Below are 26441 nucleotides of genomic sequence, written 5' to 3' on the forward strand. Positions count from 1 at the left end.
AGCTGTCTTTCCTCTCGTACCACCCGGCCCTCTGATGACCCTTTTCCTGCGGTGTGGCAGGGATGACGTACTGGTCATGCCCATCCTTCAGAGGCAGGGCAGGGAGCTGGCCTAACTGTGCGGAGTCACATTTCTTTATTCCCAGCAAAAAAAAGCCAACACATTCAGACTCACCATTGAAAGGAAGCTCAGGCTTTCTCTCGAGGAGCTCCCAGAGGCGTCCCCCGGCACCCAGTCCTTTCATCAGCTCCGAATAGAAAGAGCTCAGCCCTGAGGATGAGAAGCTACCATGTATCACTGGCACCAGGAATCAGCCATCTGCTATTCCCATCTCTCTGGGAAAGATAATAACTTGCTTTTAATATAAAGCCTGTTTCTTTCAAAAAAAGATTTGAGGCAGCTACCTGGGAATCCATGTTCAGAATTCCCTCTGTCTCATACCCTTGTTTTCCTTCAGCTTCTCTTCCAATTTCACTGAGTGAAATGTTTCTAAGAAGGATGCCCTGGTTGGTCAGGGAATTTACAAATACATACAGCCATACTAATCAACCACTGAATCAAAATCACAGTGTTAGAGAAAATTCTACCTCGCCAAAAACACAGCAATATAAATAAAATATAATGCTTATCCTATACTTAAAAGAATAAAATATCCCAATATTCATTTTAAATTCATATCCACAAAAATCAAACCTCCCGTTTAGGCACTCAAAAATTCACCTTTTACTAGGCTAAACACTGAAAAGAAATTTGGTAATGTTAAATATTCCAGCAATCTCTTCTTAAAGTCACCTCTGTCCCATCCAGTAGGTTGTCTTTTGTTTTACTGATTGTTTCCTTCACTGTGCAAAAACTTTTAAATCTGACGTAGTCCCATTTGTTTATTTCTTCTTTTGTTCCCTTTGCCCAGGGAGATATATCTGAAAAATACTGCTAAGACTGATGTCCAAGGGAGTTTACTGCCTATGTTTTCTTCTAGAAGTTTTATGGTTTCAGGTTTCATATTTAATTATTTAATCTATTTTGAGTTTGGTTTTGCATATAATGTAAAGGAGTGGTTCAGTTTCTTTTTTCTCATATATCTATTCAGTTTTCTTGACACAATTTATTGATGAGGCTGTCATTTCCCTATTGTAATTTCTTGTCTCCCTTGTTGTAGAGTAATTGACCATATGATCATGGGTTTATTTCTGAGTTTTCTGACTTGAATAAACATTTCATGTAGGAATAGAGATGGCCAACAGATACAAAAAAGATGCTCAACATCACTAGTCACCAGGGAAATGTGAATCAAAACCACAATATCATCTCACGCCTGTCAGAATGGCTATTGTCAAAAAGTCAACAAATGATAAGCACTGGATAGGATGTGAAGAAATGCGAACTTGTGGGCACTGTTGGTGGGATTGTAAAATGGTGCAGCCACTATGGAAAACAGTATGAAGGGTCCTCAAAAAATAAAAAAATAGAAGTACCATATGACCCAGCAATTCTACTCTGGAAATTTATCCAAAGAAGATGGAAACACTAATTTGAAAAGATATATGCAGCCCTAGGTTCACTGCAGCATGATTCGCAATAGCCAAGGTATGGAAGCAGCCTAGGTGTCTGTTGATGGATGGACAAAGATGTGGTGGGGATGCAGGAAAGGTTCATAACAGAACTTCTGGGTCAGGTGGGAACCAAAGACTCAAAATGAAAACCTCCGACTTCACACAGCTTCACCCAGGAAGAGACAAAAAAAGCTGAACTGAGATTCTTGACCTAGGCAAGCAACTCTGTTTTGTGCACTTTCTAATTTGTAGTTTTGACTGTTTGTTAGTTTTGAACATGGCTGAATTTGTACAAGAGGAATCTTATTCCCCCGTGATCTGCCAAACAGGAAACAATCCCACCACAGGCCTGCGGTTCCCTGTGTGCACCTGGTCAGCACCGTCCTCCTCCCACGTTCATTCTATGAGCAAAGTGAACGAGCTGTGCAGGTTAGAAAATCCTGCTTCTGAGTGACCCGGAGCTCAGCGAGTGACATGTGGCCTCCCACAATCCTAAACCTCCCAACCACGGAACTGCTTGCCTATGTGGGAGGATCACACTCGTATCTTTATTTTTTCTTTTAAAGTCAAGTTGGAATGACATTCTAGGAAATGGTTTTTTCAGGTGAATTGCTGAGAGATGGAGTAATAGGAAAGTTAAGTTTTCATTTTAGATGAAACTAGGACCTGATTTTCCCTTTGTAACACCCCGAGCCTATGTAAATTATATACCTCCAATGCTCAGTCCAACCCAGAAAGCATACATTAGGAAGGAAGAGAGTTCACCCACTGTCATGTGGGCACTGCCCATCAGCAGCCCTCCTTTGTACAGGACAGAAAGCACAATCAGGTTCCCGGAGAGCCCCGTCTGCCAAACGAAGAAAACACAGAAGTCAGGGGGAAACCAAACCGAAGCATTAACACGGCATATATTTTCCTTTCTGCATTTAACTATCACAGCAAGATTTTTCCAAAATATTATGTTTTTATCTGAAAACATAAATTTTATCTGGAAAGTACTTCTTTATTTGAAATTAAAGAAATACTTTCAAAATATTGCAATATTGAAAGAAATAACCTCATCAACACAGAAACCTAGAAGCTAAGTCACCATAAGATTCCTATTTTACTCTATGTAGTCAGTTTACAAAGGAAAAAAATATTAAGGATTCCTTCCCTAACTGGATGCCAGCATGTGTGTTCATATGTTCTAAAGTGATGCACTGGGCAAAGGTTGGACCAGGAAGCTGGAGTCCGGGACCTCTGACCCACCGTGACCCGTGTTAGACGTGTGGTCTCCGTGAAGTGCTGCCTTCTCTGGGCCTGTTTGCTCATCTGTTGAATCACGGCCATTATGCATCACCTGTAAAGTTCTTTCCAGTTTGAACGTGTTATGAATTTGCCCTCGTGGTGATTTTCTAGTTCAGTGTCCTATGTGAGTTCATTGTGTTCAATTTTTTTATACTTCCTTCGTGAAATACACTGAGGTTACTCTGGTTAACCCTCAGTGAGTCTCAGCTGTCTGCATCAGAATGGCAGGGGAACCTGTCAAAGCACAGATGGCCGGCCCTGCCCAGGAGTCTCCGATTCAGTAAGTCTGGAGTGGAGCACAGTCTGCATGTCTAACCAGCTCCCAGGTGAAAGTCCAGACCCCACTTTGAGAGTCAGTGCCAAGCCTGGACTATCTGGTCTCGCCGCCCATTGCCTTTTCTTTAATTACCTTTCTTGTTTTCTTTCTCTTTCACAAAAATATGTTAAAGGCAATTCTCAGTCCTGAGGTAGAACAGAAGCATCTTCTATTCATGGCAGGAGTCCCAATAAAAACCTCTCCCAGGGACAACGTCCGCCTCCTTCACTCTTTCACACTGATGCACTTACTGCTCCGAAGAAGCCGGCCCGAGCCAACGCCTCCTTCCTCGCTAACTGCATCACAAAGTCCACTTTGCTGGTGTATTTCTCTATTTCAGTCGTTTCTTTCCCAAAAGCTCGAACAGTCCTTATGTTTCCAATCCGTTCCTCAGCTAGCTGGGGGAACAACAAAAGCCTTTCAGGGAGCAAGGTTGTGTTTCGGGATTTCTAGAGGCACAATTAAACACTGGCTCTCATTTTTAAGACACTATCAATGGAAAGCTGCTTGTGACACATGACTAAGTCAAAAGTACGTTTCACAGGAGAGTATACAGAACAACCTTATTTTTGGAAACACCGATCTATACATTTGCACGTCTTATATAGAGGTAGAAAGATAAACAGGAGGGTAGGTAGCTAGATACAGAAATATATCTTTATGCAGAGAAAAAGATATATAAAAAGAACAGACTCCAAAATGTCAGTAATGTTCGAGAGGCAGGATTATGCATGTTATTTTTTCTCTTTACATTTTCAAATTTTCAGTAAGAAAATATATGGTTTTTATAATATGAAAATATAACAATTATTTTTAATTTTTAAAAAAGACAATTATTGGACAGCACTGCAGAGCTACCTTTATTAATTAATGAAAAGTAGAGTGTCATCCAGAAATTGTTTTGAAAACATGATTAGCTTTTTTGTCCTACAAGAAATAGTGACAGAAAGAAGAAAGAAGTCCATACAAAGTTCAGTTAAGTTGGATCTACTCTGATGTGTAGGTAGGAATCTAGTCTAAGAGGCAGAGTACTTTAGGTATCTAGGATCTTGGGGTCTAACGTAAGGAAAAGTAAGTACTTTTTGAAAAGCCCAAGCACATTTCTTAGGGTCTGCCCACTGGTGCCTTGGCTCTGAGCTCACTCAGTGGAGACCAAGCCAAGGAAGGGCCTTTACCTGAGTGGCTTGTGCCAGGGAATCCTGAGTGACTTTGGTCAGTTTCCGTAGATATCGTCCATAAATCACAGCAAGGATGGATATTGGAGGCACCACACTCAAAACAAAAGTGGCCAGATGGGGTGAGACAAAAAACTGTCAAAGACAAAAGCCAAAAGGTGTTTGTTACAGAGTAGCAAGGAATTCTCATTTACCCACTGTAAGCGTGTGTGTGTTTCAATGAATAGATGGGCTGTGGAACTTTTTAGACATTTTTGATCTTGATAAAACCCATGAATATTCAGCATGCCACACAGAAGTCACGTGATCAAGAGCTGCTGCAGAAAGGGTGGAAATATTTTACTCTCCATGCTGGACCACTGCTGGTACAATGCTGCGTCCCTCAGACCATGCTGTTCAACAGCAGAGAGGGGAGGCAGGATGGGAGTGAGGGAAGAGGCCCACTCTGCTCACGCTGCCTGGGCCACAGCAGGAATTCTGTCCTCAAGTCTGGACCACCTCAAGGACAATGAACCACCACAGCACGGAGCCCCACTGCAATGACCAAGATGGTAGAGACCAAAAACACTACACCATGTGGCAGGCAGATGAAAGAGACTGGCAGGAGGACATGAGCAACAGTGGAAGAAAGGTTACAGCAGTTTCTGTGGCTCGGTGGACTGAAGCACAGTGGATCTGAACACAGCATAAGGAGGAGATTCTTAACACTTGGAGCTGCTCAAAGAAGGAACAGCCAAATTCTAGAAGTAACGTGGTGGGGTTTCCTGTCAACCCTGCAATTTGGTGATTGTATTTTAAACGGTACTAGCATCTCTTCAACGAATTACTAAAATCTGCCAAATCTCATTTGCACAGAAAATAGTATAATCAGTACAAGGCTCTCCAAAAATGCTGGGGAAAAGTTGCAGACTGAAATGTAAAGTAATGGAAAGAACAACCAGTCACTTGTTGACTCATTCAACAACTCGGTACTGAATGCCTACCTGCAGCAAACACTATCCCAGGTGCCTGGGAGAGAAATGACCCGCATGGAGTTTCATCCAAGGGGAGAAGAGAGGTGGGACTTAGAGAAAGCAGGTGAAAGAGGGAGGAGATAACTTCAGGCATAATGTGGTCCAAGTGCATAAGGCTCCGAGGCAGGAATGATCCACCCTGAGCAGGTGAGCCACACAGTCCAGAGGGCGCTGGGATGATGTCACACAGGGATACATGCACAGGCAGTGAGGCAATCAGGGTAGGCCTGACAGTTCTGGGGCCTGAATGCACCTAAGCTCGAGTGAACCAAGTGCATGGGGTGTCCTCTGCAGTGATGTAGGAACATCCATCGGGGTTCCCCAGGACCTGAGTGGGCTGTCTCAGACCACCTACCTCCCTTGCTCTGGTTCCATGCTTAGTACAGTGGTACCTTGGTTTTCAAATGTAACCTGTTCTGGAAGGCCGTTCAAGTTTTGAAATGTTTGAAAACCGAGGGATCAACAGCCGACAGCTAGGCATCAGGATCTTGCACTCAGCGGAAGCTGAGTGGCATGTTCGACTTCCGAGGCATGTTTGTCAATGGAGACGTTCAAAAACTGAGGTACCACTGTAATAACCTGGAGACTAACACAGGATCCTGTCACCACAAAGGAGTGCTGGAGTAGCAGGACCACACATCTTAATTCTAGGAAGGAAGAGGCCACGTCTGAATTACTAAGCTGGCCGTATGGCCTAGACATTGTTGGGTTCTTCTTAGTTGGTTTACCATAAATCAGGTCCAGGGAGCTGTGCAAGAGAAACGAAGCATACTCTGTTCCTAGAGCAGAAGACCAGGTCCAGGTGATGCCACCTCACAAGGCCCTGTCATGGGCTGAATGTTTGTGTTCACCCCCACCCCCCAAATCCATATGCTGCAGCCCTAATCCCAGTGTGGCTATATTTAGAGATGGGGACTCTAAGAAAGTAATGAAGGTGAAATGAAGTGATAACAGTGGGACCCTGATCCAATAGGATTAGTGTCATTATAAGAGATGCCAGAATGCCCGCTTTCTCCACACGAGCACTGAGGAAACGCCATGTGAGCACACAGCAAGATGGCAGCTGCCTAGAAGCCAAGAAAAGGGGCCTCAGAATGAACCTATTTTGCCAACACAGGGGTCTTGGGACTTGCAGCCTCCAGAACTATGAGAAATAAATCTGTTGTTTGAGCCACCCAGTCTGTGGTACTTTGTTATTTGGCCTGAGCTAAGACAGGCCCTTTCTGATTAGCCAACTGAAACATCCTTAACTGTTATAAAAAGAGGTTCCAATCTCTTCCTGAGCCCAGAACACTGATATTTGGAAATGCTGTGGTGCAGGAGGGGTCTTCTTTCAGAGCCTTGCTTTTCTCTTGGCTGGGAAAATAAGAGATTTCAAAGTTGTTTTCCATTCTACAAGTCAGAATGACAGGCTCGCTCTGGCAACACATCATTCTGTGACACGGGACACGGAGAGGGCAAAGCCCGTGCCTTTCCTCCTGTGGGACGGTACCTACAGTTCTAACTCTGGGGGTCTAGGACTGCACTGGCTGAAGTGAGCCTCACGTGGCTGCTGAGCACCTAAAATGTGGTCAGTGTGACTGAGGAGCTGAATTTTTAATTTTATCTAATTCTAACTAATTGAAAATTAAAATGATGCTCCATTTCTATCCCAGTCATTCGTAAAGTTTTAAGTGTGCCTAGAAAGCCTGGTCTGTCAACCTACTTTTCAACTGCAGAGTTTATGAAATTTGAATAGAGACCAAGTGTTTTCCCATGAAAATTCAGCACCTGGCTGAGATGTATAAAATACCCACTGGATTTTGAAATCTTAATATGAAAAAATAATATAAAATATCTGATTAATAATTTTATATTAATTAGATGTTGAACTGATAACAAAATATATTATTCAAATGAAACTCATCTTTAAAATGTGGCCACTAGCCCGGCCAGGCGTGGCTCAGCAGTTGAGCATTGACCTAGGATCCAGGAGATCGGGGTTCGATTCCCCGTCAGGGCACATGCCTGGGTTGTAGGCTCAATCCCCAGTCGGGGGGGTGCAGGAGGCAGCTGACCAAAGACGACCATCTCATCATTACGTTTCTACCTCTCTCTCTCTCTCTCTCCCCCTCTCCCTTCCATCTCTCTGAAATCAATAAAGATATATTTAAAAATAAAAAAATAAAATAAAATGTGGCCACTAGAGAATGGTAAATTACATATGTGGCTTACACCACATTTCCACTAAGCAGCAATGCAGGTCTGAGGAGAAATGTGGTTTGGAGACAGGAGGCAGGCAGACGTGAAGGTGCTCAAGCCATCAGTTAGGAAAGAAACAAAGGCTGTGGACGTGGAGAGAGATCCCCTTAGAGGACATATCTACTTCTGTGCACAGGAGGACGGGACTGATTTTCTTTCCTGCGAGAGGACAGGGAGTGATCCCTGGGCTTCCCAAGATAGCAGGGCAGTGGCCGTGCCTTGGGGGAGGGGGGTAACTTGCTGTCTTTCCTCTAACCCACTGCTCAGCACCCAGAGGGTCCCTTCCACCTGTTGCTCCTGTTGCTCCTTTCTGCCTTCCACATTCTCAAAAAACCCAGGCAACAATGTAATCTTCTCTAAATGTGAGGGTCCATTCTCCAGATAAGACTGCATTCTGGGGAAATGTAGGTGCCACAGCCACGTGGGGAGAGGCAGTGTCTGTGTTCCTACAGCCTCTGGGGCAGAGCTCTTGGCTCAGTGGCTACAGTGATAAGAACAGCCCACCCTGAGCTCATCCCATGCAAGAGAGGCCTGCGCAGGCCAAGCCCTGACCAGAGGTATCAATGAAAGCCAGGCCGACATACCATCATGCCAATACCGACAGAAGCCTGGGCCCCCGCCCTGAGCCCATCTGAGAGGTTTTCCGTCACTGAGCGCCCCAGGAGCGCAGTGTCTGAGGAGAGGCGGTTAATCAATTCTCCTGTGCGAGTCTTGTCGAAGAAAGCGACCTCCTGCCTCAGAACGGAGGAGAATAAGGCAGCTCTCAGCCTATTCACGATGCGCTGACCTGCAAAAGCAAACAGGAGCAGGATCAGCAGGGGCCCGGCTCCTAACTCACAGCAGCTTGGCCTGAGGTCATCACCTCTTCTCAGTGCTGCGGCCTAGGAGGCTCCTCTGCTGCCCTCTTGATCCCTGGGAACAGGCTCACCTGAGCGCTGGCAGATGGACAGGAAGCTGCTAGTAACGACCATTAATTTCCTCTTAGTAACTGCAGACTGTGGATGCTGAGGAGGCTACACTGGTAATACATATATAACGCGACTGAGAGGTTCTTAAAAAATATTATTTACAAAGCAGTTTTACTACATTAACTGTTCAAAAGCTAATTGTGTCCTTCCTTGGCAACCCTTTCCTGTTCAAATGGCAACAACTGGTTAATTATCTACAGAGTATTTATTTTATTAGCTAAATGGCAAGCAACCGACATGGAGTCGGGCGTCCCAGCTCTGTCATTATTGTGGTAGTCACCAGCCTGTTAGCAACCAGGCCTTGACAAAGACATACTGTCCAGGTACCACCCAGCTCCTGCTGAAGGGGAAACAGCAGCCTGGAGTAGCTCTCGAGAGGGCCCACAGCTCCAGCATCCTGCGTGAAGGCCTTGTAATCACACCTCCCAGAAAACACACAGGGCTACTTCCCTCGCAGCTCAACTCCAATTCATGTAAAAAGAGTGAGGAGACAGTAGTTGATCTATGACAATTCATAGCTCCAACATCGGGCCAGTGTCCCCACTGAGTGGGATGGGGAAAAGAGGAAAAGACCAGAGCACAGACACCCACCTGGCTCCCCGTCACGTTCCTGGGAGACTCACTCGTCCAGGGTGAGGGGTGTGCCTACCTGAAGTTTGCATGAGGTAGACACGAACCGCGTTGGCCGCAGCGCCACACAGGAACACGCCGCTGAGTCCCAGGCAGAGGCGGGTTAGGCTGCTGCTCTGGTCCACGGCGGGGTTTGTGTAAATGACGTCGATGATCTTCCCCAGGAAGAAGGGAGCCGACATGGTGATGACACTGGACACGGCTAGGAACCCAACTGCGGCTAGAAAACACAGGCAGCCCTCAGGGTCACTGGCTCTTTAGCAAAGGGGCAGGGCGATGTGACTTCCTCCCTTAGCTCCCAGACCCGACTAAAGGGAAAAACCAAATGGGTTCTAGGGCCAGAGCAAGTACACTGAGGGGAGGGACTGATCATATCTAACACCCAAACTGTCTGTGTTACCCTGACCTGACCATCTGCCCCTAGCGAGGAGTAACAGAGCTAACGACAAAAATCTGTCTGGCCTTCCTTCCTGCCTCTTTTCTTTAAAAAAAAACAAAAAACGTTTTTATTGATTTTAGAGAGAGAGGAAGGGAGAGGGAGAGAGAGAGAGAAACATCAATCGGCTGCCTTCCACTTGCACCCCGACCGGGACTGAACCTACGACCTGGGCATGTGCCCTGACTGGGAATCCAGCCAGCGACCTTTCGGTGCACAGGATGATGCTCCACCAACTGAGCCTCACTGGCCAGGGCCCTTCCTGACTCTTGATCTGGGTGCTCATCTCAGATATTTTTTTCTACATTCATGCTATACATTGTTACTCCTTGGCATCTGACTGTATCTCAGCTTACAGATCAAATCAAGAGCAGGTAAAGCTCTTGATTACATCTAGTATTTCAAAACACTTTAAGTCAATGTTGGAAAGCAGAAACAGGAATTCATTACACATGTGATATGTCTTTTTTTTTTTTTACTGTTCAAAATATCCCAGATGTCCCTCTTCCTGCCATTGACCCCTTCCACCCTGCACCCACTCCCCTCCCCAGTCCTTCACCACACTATTGTCTGTGTCCTTGGGTTATGCATATATGCATATAAATTCTTTGGTTAACCTCTCCCCACCCACTAACCCCCAGATATGTCCTTTCTTAATATTATTGCTTTGGGGAATAAAACACCGGAATGTCAGCCTGATATGAAAATAAAAATATAATTGTCAGCACACCTAAAATACAGACAAAGGGGATAGAGTCTTATGAAAAAAGGAAAATATCACAGATAATTGCAATCATAACAAGAGGAACACAACTAAACTACAAAGATAGAGCATGTTTCATTTACTGGGTTGATAAAGATCAGAGTTGGATAACACACTGTGTTGGTGAAGCTGTGGGAAGAGGCACACTGTTAGTGGGAGTGCAAATGGTACCATCGCAACAGGTAGCCATCTGGTCATCACAATCAAAACGTGAATAATCGTTCCCTTTGATCTAGCAAGTCCACCTCTATGAATCTAACTTATACACTACTGAGTGTAAGCAAAATCGTACATTCAAGGATTTTCATTACAGTATTGCTTATCCCAGCAAAAGATTCAAAATATCCTAAACAGACATCAATGGAAAGCAAGTTAAGCCAACCGTGGAGCATTTATTTTATGAACATTATGCAGACATTAAAGAGAAATAAGATAACTCTATAGGTACTGACATGAGCGATCCACCAAGACAGACTGTGACTGGAAAAAGTCCAGCACACATAAGTTTACGTTTGAGGGGCTTTTTTGCTTGGTTTTCTCAGTCTACACACACACAGAACATCTCGGGAGAGCAGCAAGAAGCAGGTAACGCAGGTTCCTTCTGAAGAGTGGTACTGGGTGACGGGGGCGGGGTATGTGCCACTGTGTGCCTTTTGAGTTTGGTCCTATTAGGAACCCCATTAGTGCCACCACTAGAGAGTCAGTGGTGGGTGAGTTTAAGGGAGCACAACATGGATTGAGTCCCCAGAGATGGGAGTTCCCAGCACCCTGCAAACAGTTGTTGCTTCTCTATTTGTTTTGCCTAACGCTAACACTTGAGTTTGAGGTATTAGTTTTATGTAACTTTAATAAAAAGACTGTAAACTCTGTGCCAACTGGTTATTTAGTAGGTGAATGGAGCTCTAGGTGAAATGCGAAACTTTTAAGTAGAGAACATTTCACACCATCGCTCTCTCTCCTCCTTGAGATGGCCTATGTCCTGTTCTCAGAAGGACCTGCTCTGATGACCTTATTAAAACACAAATGCCTGCCCGGCCGGGTGTGACTCAACAGCTGAACATTGACCTAAGATCCAGGAGATTGTGGTTTAATTCCCGGTCAGGGCACATGCCTGGGTTGCGGGCATGATCCCCAGCTGGGGGTGTGCAGGAGGCAGTGGTTCAATGGCAACTCTCTCATCATTGATGTTTCTCACTCTCTCTCCCTTCCCCTTTCTGAAATCAATAAAGATATATTTTTAAAAAACCCAAAACCCCCACAAATGCCCAACACTGCCTGCCTCACTCCTGGCGCTTCCCACCTCTAGGCATTCGAAATGTCTCGCTTGTTTACTGTCTATCTCTCCAAAAGGACCTAAAATACTTGTGTCTGTTTTGTTTACTGTTGTAACCCCACTGCCTACAGGCAAGGGCACATGGTAAAAGCTCAGTAAATATCTGTTGAATAAACGAATAAATAAACTGAACTTTGACAAAGGAGGCATAAAAATCAGAGAGAAGTTCTTCAGCAGCCTAAGCAGGAATGTAAGTTCTGGTGGCTCAGAAAGTACACGTGGAAATGACTCCTTTGCACAGAGCTGGAAAGTCCACGGGACTGGCTTATAATCCCATAATCACAATTTAAATAACGTGAATCGGGCCAAGGGCCATTTCATTTTATTTTTAAGAGCCGGGGTCTTGCTTTCAAATGCCAAGAAGGCCTGAAAGCCCAAAGGGCAGAGAGGCTGTCTAACTCGGGGTTCTGCAGACACACTCACCAAGAACGGGCATGCTCCAGAAACAGGTGTCCTAGTGAACTAGGGGTTAATCTGAAAGCCTCGGGTTTCATCTTTCACTGGTAATTAACCTTTCTAGTCTGTTCTTTTGCCTTGGCAAATACTCCCAAAAGTATAATGTAAAGGTCCATCCTCTAGTTCAAAGTTATGATTCCAAAAGCAGGTGCTGTGTTTCATGAAGGAAATGTCCTGATTTTGATTCTGAACACTAGTTCTTACATGGTAATGATAATAATTACAACGAGGAAGGAATTTAGCTACTTCCAAACTCATTCCAGGATATCCCCTCACTTTTTTTCATTTAATTAAAAAAAAAAAAAGATTACAGGCTTGTTTTATTGCCATTTGCCTCTTTTCTCCTACAAGTTGAATGTAGACAAAGGTAAAACAGAAGATTTGTTCAGCTTTTGGTGCATCTTGTTAACCGAAGGTTTATTACATATTACTGTCTTTGGCATTAATGAATAATTTAGACTTGCATCATAACTATTTCAGATTTCTCCCTAAACTCGACGTGCTGAGCATCCTGCAGCCCTGAAATTCTCCTCCACCTTTTCTCCACGGTTAAGCCTCTTGCCTGCTTCTATCTTACAAAGAAGGGGCTTTGGCAATTTCCGTTATCTGTCTCTTAACAGATAAACTATCTTTCTGTTACCCTCATTTTACTAAATCATGGCATTCGGTGAAAAAAAGAGGAAAGAAAACCTAAAATGTAGTCTGGGGTGAAGGGCTCTGGGAGGCAGCCGGAGGAAGAACAGAGGTTTGGGGTGGGGGAGGAAGCTGTAAAGCGTACCTTCCACCTGTACATCCGCCTGTTGCACAGACACAGCTACCCGCCGTCATTCAAGGACTAACGACGCAGCACTAAGGAGTCCCCAGCCCTGTCTTAAGCATTGGATACCCATTACCTCCTCCAATCCTCCCAACAACCTTCCCATCATTCTGGGTTTTTCAGAGAGGAAACTAGCACAGACAGGTGACGAACTTGCACAAGGTCACCCAGTTCGTGTAACGCAGAACCACATTCTGGTTTTCCTCATCTTCCCACATTCCAAGCAGAGAAAACAGCACCGGCCTAGCCTGGGGCTCGGGTGGACCAGGGAGCAGAAAGGCTGCAGGGTACAGCTGCAGCAAGGACCTCGGTGTGCACAGGGAAGAGAACTGGAAATAAAGTGCAGAGGTAGCAGGTTCAGATTATACAGCCAGGCAGGCTTCAAAGGGCTTCAGGTGTGGAGTGACACAGCCAGACGTGAGTTTAAATAATCCACTCTGGGTGCATTCAGTGAAAGGAGAGGACTGGAGACCAGCACAGCAGCAGACGAACGGACGGACAGGTGAGAGGGCAACTAGGGGGAACTAGGGTGGGGCAAAGGGGATAAGGGTGGCAAAGACTGGAGACATTTTTAAGAACGAGACTCTGCAGGACCTGATGCTGGATTTGGTGGGCTGTCTCTGGAGTTGGGACTAACGGGGTCAACACCCTAACTCTGCCACCTGGCTGTCTGACCTTGAGTCCCTCAACCTCTCTGTGCTTCAGTTTCTTCATCTGTAAAATGGTGATAAAAGTAATTGCTCCACATGGAAATGTTGTGAGCAGTAAACTAAATACACATGCAAAGCATCTGGCACAGAGCCCAGTATCTGGTAAACAATAAATATTAGCTATTTATCACTGCTGTCACTGCAAGGAGTCAAGAATGAGCACGGGTCTGGCTTATCAGTCTCTGAGAGAAGGGACAGAGGAGGAAAGGCAGCTTCAGGTAGCTTTGGTTTTTAGTCATGTTGAATTTTCATGTGTCTAGGGGGCATTTTTGTGGACACAGGTGGGTATTACAGGGAACGAAGGAACACAGCAGGTGTGCTCGTTAGAGGCTGAAGTGAAGGAACCTGGCATCTAGGCTGGATGGGGAAGGAAGTGAAGACATAAGGGGCTGACAGACTAGCAGGAAGCAGAGAGTTCAGGAAACTTCTCAGGTTCGTGGAGTAATCTGCAGAACAAAGATCTGAGCCCTGGCAGGTCTGGTGCAAGGCCAAACTGTGAGCATGTGCTGAAGAGTTAGGCACTTGTGCCATATTAACAACAGGAAGGCCTGCCTTTGGCTCTAGCACTCACTGTCCTGTAGGCATATCATGGTTTTCTAGTTGTCACATTAAAAATAGTAAAAGGAACAGGTAAAATTAATTTTAGTAATACATTCGATTTGACCCAATATATCCAAAATATTAATCAATCAAGATAACAGGATGTTAATGTTTTCTTTGAAATATGGCATTTCCATAGCAAGCAAACATCCCTGGCTTTCTGGAGCAGTCAGTCCCCACGTCAAAGGTTCAGCCTCACTGTCCGGGTCAGAACCTCTGCCCGGACATGGGCTTCAGGAGACGGTGGCTCTAAGTACTACACCTTGTCTCCTTGCTCACTGCATCCACCGGTTTATACTCTATTTATTTTGGTCAATTCATGGTGTGTCTTCATAAAACATTACAAATTCTGCAAAAGCTCCTGGAGGCCACCAGGTTCTAAGAATAGTCCTAATCTAAAGCCACACAAAACCTTATCAGGAATTTAAGTGAGAGGCACCCTCCCAGACCCTCCACAGAGGCCTGAGATGAACATGCCAGGGGAGGGGAGGGTGTGTGTGTGTGATGGATGTGCACCTTTACAGTTTGACTAGGTCCAGCCTGGGGAGTGTGGGGAAGGGAAGCTGCCTCTGTGCACAGAGGCCCACCACACGAAGGACTGCTAGGCTGGCAGCACCACTATCATCTCACAGCTCACTCCGACGGTCCAACCTGATGTATGCTCTTTCCTCCTGCCTAGTCGACTCGCTGGGATGGCTAGAGACCTAGCGGCCTCTTCTATCTGCTAGGTGCAGCAAGAGGGCTCTGACCAATCACTCCTTATCCCATCAGTCCACATGGGGTTCCTGGGGAGCCCCTGCATATTTTAAGACTCCTTTGGTTAAGTGATAAGATGAAGAATTATCAGTGGAAAAAGACTGGAGAGAGCAACTGTGTAGGTCACAGCTGCAGAAAGATAGCTGCAAATTCCTACACGCAGTGTGGCGTGGGAAGGAGGGGCAAGGGGCTGGGAATGGAAATAATGCTAACCCTTCTCCGCACACATCCGTAAACATTTCAGACAGGAGGCCCTGTTTTTAAGTTCCTGATACAAATTTCTTAAGATCAAAGTTTCCTGGTCACACAGTTCAGGTGGCATATTCACAAACTGCTGCCAACAGTTGAAAATATTGTTGTTCAAGTGCATAGCTGAATGTTTGAAAAATATTTTTGTATTTGTTTTTCTAAAAATTAACAAATTAACATTGGAGTTCCTTCTCTTCAACTCAGCTCTCTTTGGTCTCTTTTTTAAAAAATAGGCGCACACACACAACTGCTCTTTATCTCCAGCACTTTAAAGAGATGTGCCAACATCTGGGGCTGTTCTTATGATGGTAAGTTACAAATGTATGATGACCCCTCACTTCCTCTTAATCCCACCAATGCCAACATCCAGATTGGCTTCAATATATCCTATATAATGACTTATGAGGAAAACATATGTCCTAATAAGGGCTTTTTGGCAGATTCCTTCATAAGATACAATATGTATAGGGTGTCCCAAAAAAATGTATACACACACTTTGAATAATTATAAAGGAAGAGTTTATGAAAATACATTCCATTTTCAAAACTGAGCTATCAGCTGTTAAAGTGTGTGTATATATATTTTTGGGGACACCCTGTATTTAATTATCTGTTTTAAAAGTTTTAAAAAATTATCGTACAACCCCAGACTTATTTCCTAAAATTTTACGTTAACAATTATTCAGTGCGGCATATCAAAATAGCTCCCCTTCCTAAAATAAAAGGAGGCACAGCCCTTGCCTAGTTTAAGGCTGTCTTCCCAATACACCAGCACTGCAGAGCATGTGGGAACATGGAACAAGGGTACAGAGACGACAGTCAGGAGAGAGGCCGGGCTGGGCTGCCCAGGAGGGCCGAGCATATGCAGGTGCCAGAAAAGCCTCCCACCTAAGAACCTTCCTGTACACCCTGCAGAGCAGAGCTCAGGGTCTCTAAATTTAGGCCTCAGCCTGGGCCTGCTCCTAGCATCACCAGCCCCTCCATCTAAGGCACTGGGGCCCCCCGCTCTGTGCCGCACACGCTGAGAACCAGAGAGGGGAACTGGAACCACACACGGCGGCGCTCTCCAGCAGCTCAGTCCCGGAGGGCGCCTACTTTCAAAACTTTCCTTTAAGAAGAAAACAGGATCTTTATTTCCATCAAAATCTACATACAACCAAGCGACGAAATAATTCTCTTTATGCTTCCGTGACACCAAGAACGCCCCTGAGCTTCAGCAGTGACCGAGAGGTGACAGGCTCCCGGTGCAGGAGCGTCCTGTCTGAGGCCGTGGTTCTGCAGCACAGACCGTGCACGCTCACCGGGTTCAGGTGCTGCACGGCGCGAGCCCACGGGCCCCTTTCCAAGCCTTCATCACAGACGCGCCTGTGCCTCTCTCTAATCACACGATCATTTCATTCATGTGCCTCCCCCCACCCCCACCCCACCGCACCCCCCTCTGCTGGAAGCCCCCCGCAGGAGCAGTTTCCTTTCTGCTCACCAAAGGAGCCCCAGGGCCTGGGCGCACAATGAAAGAAATCAAGATTTAGAGGGACCCCGAAAAACTCTGCACTTAAACATTTCTCTAATTATGCCTAAAAAGGAGGAGTTTCGGCAAATCGTCTCTGTTTGCCTGGATTTTGTTTCTAAAAGCGTTTACTTTCCCTGCCTCACAGGGCAAAGCTGCCCGCCTGCCTAACACACTTGTCTAAAGGAAAGAAACAATGTCTTACAGAGTAACACGGAAGAGGCGTGCTTGACTAGGGCTCGTTTCTAACAATAAGAAACGCAAAACCAAAACAAAACCCCGCGGATTCTGAGCACGCCGGCGGAGCCAAAGAGGAACAGACCCGCACTGCCAAGGAGACCCAGTTCCCCTCGGACAACGCGTGTCATGCTAACGCAACGGCGCAAAACGGGTCTTCAGGCAGGTGCCCGGCCGCCCGGGGCCCGGGGCCGCGCGCTCTGCGGGGTGCTGGCCGGGGAGGGGACGGAGGAGGGCGGGGGCCCTACCTGCCAGCCGCCGGCGCTCGGGGTACGCCAGCCCCAGGAGCTTCTGGGCCTCCGAGCGCCCGGCCGCCGCGGGGCGCAGCCGCGGGTCGTCCTCAGGCGTCGCCGCGGCCGCAGGCAGCGCCGGCCCGCGCCGCCAGGCCTCGCCCCCCGCGCGGGCGGCTGCGGCGGGGCCGCCCGGGAACACGGCGCGCGGGAGCCGGGGGGCGCCGGGGGGCCGCGCGCACAGCCCCAGGAGCCGCGCGAGGCCCGCGCCGCCGCCGGGGCCGCCGCCCGGGCAGCTGCTGGTCCAGCGGCGTGGGAGTCGCGCGGCCGCCGCATCCCCGAGGAGCCCCGCGCCCCAAAGTCGAGGTGGCCCCAAGCCGGTCGGCTGCGGCCGGGACACTGGGGCGCGGGCGGCCGGAGTCCACGCGCAGGCGAGCGGGCCCCGCCTCACGAGCAGCCGCAGGGGCCAGGCCGGGGGCCCGCGCATGGCGCCGCGTCGCAGCTGAGTGTCTCAGCCGCCCGGCCCGGCGCGCACCGAGCCCCAGGACCCTCCCGGCCCGGCCGAGCGGAGGGCGTGCACTCGGCGCCGCCCGCCGCCCCGCCCGCTGTCACCCGCCGTCACCCACTTCATCAGGCCGGCGCTCCACGCGCCTGCCCCGGGCCGCGCCCCTCCGGCCGCACCACGCCCTCCGGGGCGCCCACTCTGGCCTCCGGCGCCCTCCTGCTGGCGCCCCCCACTGGGCGGGCGAGCGCCCGGCGCGCCGCCTGCGCCGTCAGGGACCCGGCGGAGGGACGCAGGGAGCACCGCTGCGCCTGCGCACTGGCGCGCCGGGAGCTTTTTCACGCTTTCTCAGTCCCCTCCGGTCAGAACCTGGGAGCGGCGCGAGCCGTTTCTCACGCGGCGGACTACGCTGAGCGCGCAGACGCGATAACACGTACCCGGCGCCGGCGCCGCGAGCTGGGCGGGGGCGGGGCCGGGGCGGGGCCGCGGAGACTCGGGCAGGGGCGGGTCCCATCTCCCCGCGTCCAGCCGCCGAGCGCGGGGGCGCAGCTGCAGGGACCGGCGCCCCGGGCCCGCTCGGCTCTCCCAGGCGCTGTGGCTGGCGGAGAGCGACACTTGGGGTGACTCTGGGGAAGACGTGAGCCCCGGTGCAAAAGCGGAGGCGGCCGGGCCGTCCCGGTGCAAAGAGCGGGGTCCCCGCAGAGCGCCTTGTATGTTAGCACACGTGCCCGGAAAGCTGGAGGCGAGGCCCCGGGACCCACTGGCACCCACGCGACCTCGTGGGGGGGCCTCTGTGCGCCGAGGGATGGGGGGACCGGCCTGGCTCTTACGCGTCCAGGCTGAGGACGGCGGGGAGCTTTTTTGGCTGGTAAGTATTTTGAGGCTAGTGAGAGGCACTTGCTTCAATTGCAAGATTTATGGATCCCGAGAAGAAGAAGAAAAAAACCCTCAATAATCAAGAGTAATATTTTAATACAATTAAAAAAAATGAATGGAAAAAATGCATGATGAGCAATATATCAAAATTTCAAATGCACGATCCTGCCTCTCTCTTTTCTCACCCTCGTCGGAGCTCCTAAAACCTTATTTGCAGAGGTAGGCCGTTAGCAGCTGGCCTAGTTTGCCAACTTGGTTTTTAAAAAAATTTTTGCATTAAAACATTCTTTACTTGATTACTGAGGCTTTTTAGGGCCTCCTTAAAATTCGCCCCCAGGAGCGTGGCTCACTTACCTCGCCCTACCTGGGGAACTGGTAGGTGTAGAATTTTTTAGGGGCAGTACTGATAATAGTTGGAATTAAATCATAGGTGTAAGTGTTCTCGTGAAGTGAGCAGGAGGCATGCCGTCCCCAAAATTCCAACCTCTTAGGCCCTGGTAAGCATGGAGCCCCCCCAAGTTCACCACAACTTAGGTTAGCTCCTCATTGCTGTCTAAACTCTAGAACACAGGGTGCAGGTTAACATCCAGACCACCGATTTGTAAGGAGGCATGTTCCTCCTGGGAAAGATTGTGTTGATGCCATTCTCCCGGTTGGAGAGAAAGTAACAATTTTAACTCATATGTAACCTTCTTATATTCTCTTTCCCACTTTCCAGAGAACTGTTGCTGCCTGCGGCTGCCGCAAGAGCTGGGGAAGGCAGGGCCGGCCTTGGCTTTCTGCTGTCCCCACAATGATGTCCACCAGGCTTTTCAGCCAGTGCTCTCCCGGGCCTGGAGTCAACAGAAAAATAACTCGAGCGTAGCTAATGAAAAAAACAAAAACTCTCTCTGTTGTTTGCATTTCTAAAAACCAGCCAGATGATCATCTGAAAATAAGGATCCCCAACAAAACTGTCATGTTTAAAAAAAAAAAATCCCAGCTAGCTGTCATATAATATAGGAGGCAAGAATTACATACTAGCATAAAATATAAAGAAAATGTCCATGGCTTTAAAAAATACAATGGGGGAATGGAATAGGAAGTAAATATTGGCAGAAGGATCATCTGGACTTATGTAGTCATCACACACAAAAATGACCTACACTAAATATATACTAAAAATGACATATGTGTGTGTGTGCGTGTGTATGTAATTCAAATCAGAAGCGGTCATAATAATGCAAACCAGTAACATATACTCCCACTTGGAAATAAAGATAACTTCTGTCTTTTTAGAAATGAGGATAAAAATTCCTTGGCCGCTGGAAAGGGCAAGAAATGCTCTAAGGTGTGTTTGGGGAAGAAAGAAGCAAAGCAGTTAAGATATGACTGGATTAATAGTAAAAAAAAAAACCCCACACACCACTACTACAGCAAAGCAAGGAAAGGTTGCACATTAATTCTGAGACAATAAGCAAAAGTTTGAATCCTGCCCCCCCCCCCCAAAAAAAGACAGAAGGACTCTCGGTGGAGGTGTGATTGCACCAAGCAGTAAAATCTGGCCTTCACTGAATACACTCTTAATAGGTTTTGTGGCCAACAGGTGTCAAATTCAAAAAGGACTTCTTCTGACCGAAACTTGAGAGCAGTTGGGATCACTTCAAGGACAGTTCCACCTGTGGGTTCTTGTCCTTCTCAAAGGGTGACCAGGGAGCTCAGCAGGACAGCAGGGCGGGGTGCATGTGTGCGCCCACGGAGCACAGTAGCACAGGAAGCAGGCAGAAGTCTCCCTGGCCTGCAGCCTGCGATCTGATTGGGGGGTGGCGGTGCCCTTTGACCCGTCTCAGTACACCCCTCTCTGAACAAGCTTGCAGCTCCTGCTGTCCAGGGCCGGGGGGCAGGGGGGCCGGGGGGCCGGGAGATGGCTGAAGGTGGAGCACACAGGGCAGTGGGAAGCAGGTGCAGAAATGCTTGTAAATTCCTCCAAAGTCAACTGAAGCTTCAGGTTAACTTCTCTGTGTGCTCACAGTGGGTGCCGAAGCTGTAACTTGATCTCCTAGAAATGTGACTCGGGCAGGCTCAGTGCAGCGTATGCCGAAGGGTCAGCATCCTCTCTCTCTCTGACACACACACACACCTTCTCCCAAAAGATTCTACAGAAAGGTGGTTATGGTTTCAAATGTGTCCTCCCTAGAAAGTAATATACTGCCCCAGTTCCTACTGGGAAATAACATAATAAGTAACAATACAAGAAAACTCTGTTTCGCATACTCACAACTGTAAACCTACTTCCGCCCCACCCTTTACACGTTGAAATCCTAACCCCGGGACCTCAGAATGTGACCTTATTTGGAAACAGAATTGTGACAGATATAATTAGTTAAGACAAAGTCATATTGGAGCAGGAGTAGGATATCATTATATGCAGAGGGCGATGTGAAGACAGAGAGGCACAGGGAGAGTGCCATGTGGTAATGCAGACAGAGATGGGGGTCACGCAGCTAACCAGGGAATAATGCGTCGAGCCAAGGAATGCCAGAGGCGGCCCCCAGACCCCCAGGAGCTACCAAGGCAGCTCTCCACGCACCAATTTGGACCCATATCCTGAGATGTACAACGCAGAAGGGCAAGGTACACAAATATGTGCATAGTATGGTATATTTGTGTTAAAAACACACACTTTCACATGTACTTATATTCATATGTTCACAGAAACTATTTGGGAGGATTCCAAAGGAACTGGTTGTCTCTGGGGAGAAATGAATAAGGGTCGGTGTTCTTTGTAACTTTTGGATTTCCACCATCTATTCAAAAATAAGCTAAAATTAAGAAAACAATAAAAGATAATCTGTATAGAAAAAAAGGGAAGAAACATAAAAATGTGCTTGGCAAGTTCGTTCCAATTTTTTTTGGCCTCAAAAAGTGACATTTATCTTTATTGGTTTCAGAGAGAGGAAAGGAGAGGGAGAGAGAGAGAGAGAAACATCAATGATGAGAGTCATTGATCAAGCCCGCAACCGGGCAAGTGCCCTGACCGGGAATTGAACCCCGATCGCCTGGATCCTAGGTCGACCACGCCCGGCCGGGCACGTTCCAATTTTCAAAGAGGAAACAATTCCCGTGGTATATAAACTGCTCTGAAGTGTAGAAAAAGGGTAACTTCCACATGAATTAGCCCTGATGGCATTCATTAGCCCTGATATTCAAGTCTAACAAAGACTTAATAGCAGAACACAAATATCAACATATAAATGAAAAGGGATGTGAAGAACATAATAATAATATAATGATGATGTAATTATCATGTTTCCTGATATGTAACAGGTTCTATGTTAACTAATTTATACACATAATTACAGAACTTTTGAATGTTTTTTTTTGTTTTGTTTTTAAACAAATGAAGAAGCTGAAGCCCAAAGCTGTGAAGCAATTTGCCCAAGATCAGATAAATTGTAGGTGGCAGATGAGGATTTGAATTCTGGGGGTCAGTTTCCAGAGCATATGCCTAACAGCCAAGTCAGTTCCTTCATATTAATTTATCGATCTAACATAATTCCAGGTAAACACTCAAAGTTGTTGTTTTTTAACTTACTGAAGTGAATCTAGGATCTAGGATAATAAATAAAGAAGCCCTGGGGATGTTTGGTAACTGTGGACAATGAAATATGATGCTTCCCATATATGTTCCCAAAACTATATGGAGTAACAGAACAAATAAAACCACACAGGTTCCATACCTATAATGTAATTACAAACCTCAAATTACCAGTAAATAGAAAAATAAATACCAATTTCTACCAGCGATATTTTTCTAGCTTCTGCCACAAAGCTTTGAACAGAACTGGGGAAGGACTCCAGGAACACTGTGAAAAGAAGAAAAGAGGGAAGAGTGGAGAAAGGGGTCTAAAACCCACCTAAAATCACAAGAGAGACAAGAACTTAACAATATAAATATGTTTGTTTGTGTTTTAAAGAGTTTAGTGGATTAAAACACCTGCAGAGAAATAACTTAGACATGACTCAAGGTAATTTCCCCTAAAAGGGAGAGAGGCTGTAAGAAGACAGAAGTATTTTTTGGAGATTCGGTGGTACAGAGAAAAAGAAGAAGAAATACAGGATCCTGCAAGAACCAAAATCAAAGATCATACATTCCTTTCCCACCCTCTTCAAAAAGAGAGCCATCCATTAAATAAATGGCACTTTAGTATGCTGACCAAAGAGGGCACTTGTGAACTCGCAATCATGTAACCTAACCCAACCACCAGCACTATTCATAGAAGGCATCGAGAGTTTTCATCAACATGAAACTTATAATTAAGTAGGAAACAGAAAATAAAAGCATTTCAGCTGATAAAAATTCCTTCCCCCAAAACGAAGACAAAGCAGAAGAAAATTGTTACCTAATACCCAAAGTTAAATTGAATATCTCCAACCAAGCGTTTGGGATATGAAAAACACCTTGAATCAGAAATTAATAAACTAAGAACCAAGTAAATTTTGAAAAATAGAAAGGAAATGAGTTGAACTCAAGAAAGGAATGGGAGAGTTGAGGAATCTCAGAATTGAAGATGAAATGATAAAGGACCCAAGAAAGAATAGTTTCAAAAAAAAAAAGAAAAAAGAATAAAAGCATTGAAAAGATGCAGGAAAACAATCAAAAGAATATTAATGAGAAAAAGCAAGAAAGAAAAAGGGCCAGAGAGTAGGTGGCTGAAATGGAAGATTGGTAAAGAAGGTCCAAAATTGTTATAATTGGAGAAAGCAAAGCAAAACAATATGCCAGGGCTAATATGCCAATCTATAATCCAAGGAAACATTGCAAACAAGTAAAAATAATCTGAATCTACTATTTAAAGAGCCCAGTTTATGTGGCTCTGGTTAAGTGTCTACCCAGGAACCAAGAGGTCACCAGTTTGATTCCCAGTCAGGGCACATGCCCAGCTTTCAGGCTCGATCCCCAGTAGGGGACTCGCAGGAGGCAGCCAACCCATGTTCCTCTCTCATCGATGTTTCTATCTCTCTCTCTCCCTTCCTCTCTTTCTAAAAAATCAATAAAGAGATATTTTTTTAAAAAAGATCCCACAGCTACTTGAGAAAATTGATACAGAATAATCAATTCTAAGACATATAATAAAATGATTAGACTTTAAAGGAAAAGGAAAAATCCTCAAAGCCTCTGGGTAAAAAAATAAATCAACTTGCAAGGGCAAGACAATTAGCCTTTAGCCTTCACACTTCCAAAAATAACACACAAAGTAAGGCAACTAAAAGGAAAAAAACCTCAAAGAAAGAATGTGTGAACTAAAGATTTTTTAAAACTAGCCAAGCAGCCTTAGGGTTATCGTAACAAATTGCTACAAACTTGGTGAGTTCAAACCATGGGCATTTATTCTTTCAGAGTCTGGAGGCCAGAAATCTGAAATTAAGGTATTGGCAGCATTGGTTTCTTCTGGTGGCTCTGAGGAATATCTGTTCCATGCCTCCCTGCTCGCTGCTGGTGGCTGCTGGCAGTTCTCAATATTCCTTGGTTTGTAGCTGCGTAACTCCAATCTCTGTCTTCACATGGCCTTCCCCTCTATGTTTCTGTGCCTAAAATCTTGTCTTTTCTCTGCAAGGACACCAGTCATTGAATTTAAGACCCATCTTAAATCCAGGATAATATCATTTCACAATCAATTATATATGTAAATACCCTATTTTCAAATGAGTGGGTATTCACAGGTACAGGGCTGTACTTCATACATTGGGGAGAAGCTCCTCCAGGTACCTGTGTATGTTCATCCCATGGGGTACTTGAAATAGGGAGGTCAGTGAGATGAACTATAGCCTGTCATTGCTATTGGTCTCAGCACCACAACTCATACACACTGATTCCCTCCTCCACTATCTACTCCAAATTCCTCTTGCCCCACTGTCATGTCTACTAGTTTTGGTGGCTGATTTGGTGGCATAACCCCAAACCTCATCTCTGAGGGGTCTGATCCTCTGGTAACCACCACCTCCTCAGGTCAGGGTGGCTGCACTTCTGAATGGTCACAATTGGGAATGGAGTATTAACAGGTGCCCAAGTGGACCACCTGAGCGACCATTACCCTCACTCTGGGACGGCAGCTCTGCCCCCCCTTGATGTTCAGAGCCAATTACTCCTGCCCAGATGAGGACTTTCTTTGATCTTTTTATTTTTTATTTATTATTTTTAAAAAATACATCTTTATTGATTTCAGAGAGAGGAAGGGAGAGGGAGAGAAAGATAGAAACATCAATGATGAGAGAGTCATTGATCAAGCCCATAACCCGGGCATGTGCCCTGACAGGGAATCGAACCCCGATTGCCTGGATCCTAGGTTGACGCTCAACCGCTGAGCCACGCCTGGCCGGGCATCTTTGATCTTTTTAAAAACGTCATCTTCTTAAAAAAGTCCCTTTCACATTTCATGTAATGTTGGTTTGGTGGTGATGAAATCCCTTAGCTTTGTCTTGTCTCAGAAGCTCTTTATTGTCCTTTGATTCTAAATGACAGCCTTGCCGGGTAGTCTTGGTTGCAGATCCTGCTTTTCATCACGTTGACTGTTTCATGCCCATCCCTTCTGGCCTGAAATGTTTCTGTTGAGAAATCAGCTAAGTCTTTTGGGAGCTCCCTTGTAGGTAACTAACTGCTTTTTTCTTGCTGCTTTTAAGATTCTCTATTTGTCTTTAACTTTGACATTTTAATTATGATGTGTCTTTGTGTGGGCCTCTTTGGGTTCACTTGTTGGGGACTCTCTGTGCTTCCTGGGCTTGTATGTCTATTTCCCTTATCAGGTAGGAATTTCTTGAACTGTTTAGCAAAAAAGAAACATTTACCAAAAAAGAAAACCAAACAACTTGTCAGGTAGTCTTAGAAAATATTGTTAGCATTCCACCTGTATCAAACATTTCAGATGTCCAAGTACCTGCTATTCTGAAGACTGGCCTCTCTCAACTGAAAAATGGAGGTGCCAGTTGGACAAATCTGGAAGCATAAAATATTCCCTCTACATCAAACAGTCCTGATAACTTCCTCTAGAAGGGGGTACCACCTATGAATATTTAGAGGGCTTTGTTGAAGTAGTGCTAAGTGTAAAGGGACCTTTTATATTATCTTGAAATTCTGGACCATGCTTAGCATCATTTTTCTTGAGCTTGCAGAATACCCCATCAGTAGATGGGTGCTATCACTCCAATTGACCAGCTAGAAATATTTTAGGTATTTGGTTTTTGTTAATACGCTAGATCTATGGCATTAATGTTCATAGGAATTTCTTGAACTTAACAGAAGCAGGCATATCTTAAGCAAACAATGCCGATATTCAACCTACAAGCAAACATTTCCATTCAATGATGTCTGAGTACCTAGTGTGAGCAAGGCCTCTTTATTCACTGAGAAATGGAGGCACCAGTTGAACACCATCTGTCTAATTTATCGCTAATGTCTGGCATCTAGCACATGCCTGACACAGAGCACCTGTTCTATAATTGGTAGCTCTTATTATCCCTCCTACCTTCTTTCTATTTACCTGCCTCCATCCCTCACCTCCAAATGTCCCACAGACCAAAAAAAAAAAGGCTCAAAAGTGTTTCTTAATATTTTACCATAGCTTTTCTCTGGCTTAATATTGATAATAGAAATGCCAATCCCACTGCTCTACTGTGGGCCCCACTGAAAACAAACTGGCAGAGAAGGGAAAACTTCCTACTCCTCAAGGGATTCACCCTTTACAGTTCACCTTCATCATTCACAAGAAGGTGGAAGGGTGGGGGAGCCAGGGAAGATCTATAGGAC

At 46.1% G+C, this 26441-nt stretch overlaps 1 protein-coding gene and 1 long non-coding RNA gene across 2 annotated transcripts in view; one reads left to right on the forward strand and one right to left on the reverse strand.

The window, feature by feature from the left end:
• ABCB10 (ATP binding cassette subfamily B member 10) overlaps window positions 1-17846 on the reverse strand; it is a 29295-nt gene extending 11449 nt beyond the window's left edge. Inside the window, exons 1-7 of the mRNA XM_081124310.1 lie at window positions 17299-17846; window positions 9206-9406; window positions 8173-8375; window positions 4335-4469; window positions 3411-3557; window positions 2265-2400; window positions 175-270 (exon numbers count right to left, since the gene is read on the reverse strand). Of these exons, the coding sequence (XP_080980436.1) occupies window positions 175-270; window positions 2265-2400; window positions 3411-3557; window positions 4335-4469; window positions 8173-8375; window positions 9206-9406; window positions 17299-17767 (1387 nt within the window). The 5' untranslated portion in view covers window positions 17768-17846. The remainder of the gene's footprint in view (window positions 1-174; window positions 271-2264; window positions 2401-3410; window positions 3558-4334; window positions 4470-8172; window positions 8376-9205; window positions 9407-17298) is intronic.
• A 415-nt stretch (window positions 17847-18261) lies between these two features.
• LOC308550459 lies at window positions 18262-19547 on the forward strand. Its single transcript, XR_013997900.1, has 2 exons — window positions 18262-18650; window positions 19377-19547. It is a non-coding gene; the product is annotated as an uncharacterized lncRNA (long non-coding RNA).
• The last annotated feature ends 6894 nt before the right edge of the window (window positions 19548-26441 follow it).

This window comes from Miniopterus schreibersii (assembly GCF_964146895.1).
Source record: "Miniopterus schreibersii genome assembly, chromosome: 21".
Taxonomy (NCBI): Eukaryota; Metazoa; Chordata; class Mammalia; order Chiroptera; family Miniopteridae; genus Miniopterus; species Miniopterus schreibersii.